Below are 2,168 nucleotides of genomic sequence, written 5' to 3'. Positions count from 1 at the left end.
TTAGTTTATTAATAAAATAATAAAAAATCTAAGTCACTATTAGGGGAGGCACCCACTGATGATTAGCTCGGTTGGTGGGCGAGCGCAATTGGGAGCCCTCCCATCCCGCATTTGATTTCCCTCGGGCGGCAGCATCCCTTTGTTGGGGTCCGAACAAGGATTGGCCACACGGATACGGAGTGGGTTAACCATCTAGGCTGACTGGGTTTACGATCCCCAAACGCATTAGCAAAATCTGAGTGGCAGCGGATGATTCCTCGTCATTAAAAAAAAAAAACGATTAGGGGAGGCGCTCGCTATATAAGCAGCTGGATAGCCGAGGCCATCCTCTCACATCAAAATCCATCTTCATATCAGAAGTAAAGGAAGAGCAACGGGCCAGATGGTTCTTAAGGTTTTCGGCAAAGCTTTTTCGTCCTGCACCGCAAGCGTGCTCTCTTGCATAGAAGAGATCGGTTTGGAATACGAGCTCCTCCCCGTCGACTTGACCACCGGCGAGCACAAGCGGCCACCTCATATCCACAGAAATGTACCTATTTTCTTTATTTTTCATCCCGCTTTAGATGAATTTATCCATCTTTTCTTAAGCATGTATTTATTTAATTCTGTTATGCGTGCAGCCCTTTGGTCAGATCCCTGCACTCCAAGACGGCGATCTTATTCTGTTTGGTGAGGGATTTATCTGTTATTTTTGATAAGTGCCAGCAGAGAAAGATTTTCTGATTGATAGACCAATTAATCTAAAGAAAAAGGTCTTATTTATTAAGTCCTCCAACTCCCAAATCGCCTAAGCTAGCCTTCGCCATTAACAATTCTAAATTTCACTGATGGCTGCAAAAGAAGAGGTTAATCACTTAAATATATTATGTGATTAGATTTAAAATTATAGAGGATATATATGGTTTATGTATGTTCTATATTTTATAATGTATTATTTTTTTTATTTTTTTTTATATTTTTACATCGTTATTACATCATTTTTTATATAAATAATTTTAATATTTATTACGGAGTTCGGTTTAATATCTGATTCAACCCTGGTTGACTATTTAGCGGTCTGATCCGATTTTCAGAACATTATTATATTGTCTATTGATTAGAATTAGAACCTTGCTTGATTTGTTGAATGGCTGCATATATATATTTTTCTTCGTGGAGACTTTAATGAGGATAAAGATCAAAATTTTCAAGAACATGAATGATCAGTTAGTCAATTCTTATACATGTGTCAAAACTAGACTTGCTTTATAGGAGATACTGGATTGTACGAGTTGCATGGCTAATCTATATCAAGTGCTTGTTTTACATTGCAGAATCACGAGTTATAAATCGGTACTTGGTGCGAAAATATGGCAAGGGAACTGATCTCTTGAGAGAAGAAAGCCTTGTTGACTCTGTAGCGGTGGATCAGTGGATGGAGGTCGAGTCACAGCACTTCAATGGACCTATCTCCACCCTTGTCTTCCAGCATCTCTTACTTCCAGTTTTCTTTGGAGGAAGTACTGATGAGAAGGTGGTGGCTGCGGAGGCAGAGAAGCTGGGCAAGGTACTTGATGTTTATGAGGCCAAGCTTTCGAAGACGAAGTTTCTTGCAGGTGATTTTTATAGCCTCGCTGACCTCCATCACCTCTCCTATGGCCACTACCTGATCACCAGTACCCCACACGGCTCCCTCTTCCACTTCCGTCCTCATGTGAAGGCCTGGTGGGATGTCATCAGTTCCCGTCCAGCTAGCAAGAAGGTCTTAGCTGGTCTATCATTAAGCAGCTGAGTTGCTAGAGAGCTTGTTGGTTATAATGTGGAGTTTCCGATGAATAAAAACGCCTTGATAGATGGCGTTTCACTGTTGCTGCTTGCTATGGCTGGCATCTGCGTCCTTTAGTCTTTTGTTGGAACTTGTTATTTTGGTCTTGTTTGCGTCTTTATGAATAGTTTTGTGCTACTTGTAATGTTTTGGTTGAAATAAAGTTGGGAGTTTATTTCAAGTTAGTACAAAATTTGAAATGTTTCAATAATGTCTACGTTTTCTAGAATTTGTTTGAACACTGCAACTAGCTTTGTGTGGAATTTTTATTATGTGCGGAGTACGGACGCCGTTAACAAACCAACAAAAATGTGTCACATCACGCTCGGTAACGATGCTCGGTACCAAGCAGGTACCGGAGTAC

The 2,168-nt window shown here is 40.5% G+C and overlaps 1 protein-coding gene across 1 annotated transcript; it reads left to right on the top strand.

Annotated features, from left to right (window-relative positions):
• Positions 1–360: 360 nt before the first annotated feature.
• On the top strand, positions 361–1,959 carry LOC110100107 (probable glutathione S-transferase GSTF1). The gene is made up of 3 exons (XM_020827509.2): positions 361–529; positions 621–669; positions 1,314–1,959. The coding sequence occupies exons 1-3, from the start codon at positions 383–385 to the stop codon at positions 1,769–1,771; spliced, it is 654 nt and encodes a 217-aa protein (XP_020683168.1). The 5' UTR covers positions 361–382; the 3' UTR covers positions 1,772–1,959.
• Positions 1,960–2,168: the final 209 nt, after the last annotated feature.

Source organism: Dendrobium catenatum, unplaced genomic scaffold, assembly GCF_001605985.2.
Source record: "Dendrobium catenatum unplaced genomic scaffold, ASM160598v2 fragScaff_scaffold_822, whole genome shotgun sequence".
Classification (NCBI taxonomy): Eukaryota; Viridiplantae; Streptophyta; class Magnoliopsida; order Asparagales; family Orchidaceae; genus Dendrobium; species Dendrobium catenatum.
Note: the sequence above shows the minus strand (reverse complement) of the source record. Positions and strands in the feature narration are given on the sequence as shown.

Bases quoted from the DNA above. Each gene is read 5' to 3' on its own strand.
- LOC110100107 (XM_020827509.2), top strand. From the start codon at position 383: ATGGTTCTTAAGGTTTTCGGCAAAGCTTTTTCGTCCTGCACCGCAAGC. The intron at 530-620 runs GTACCTATTTTC...TTATGCGTGCAG, and splicing joins CACCTCATATCCACAGAAAT to CCCTTTGGTCAGATCCCTGC. The intron at 670-1,313 runs GTGAGGGATTTA...TTTACATTGCAG, and splicing joins CGGCGATCTTATTCTGTTTG to AATCACGAGTTATAAATCGG.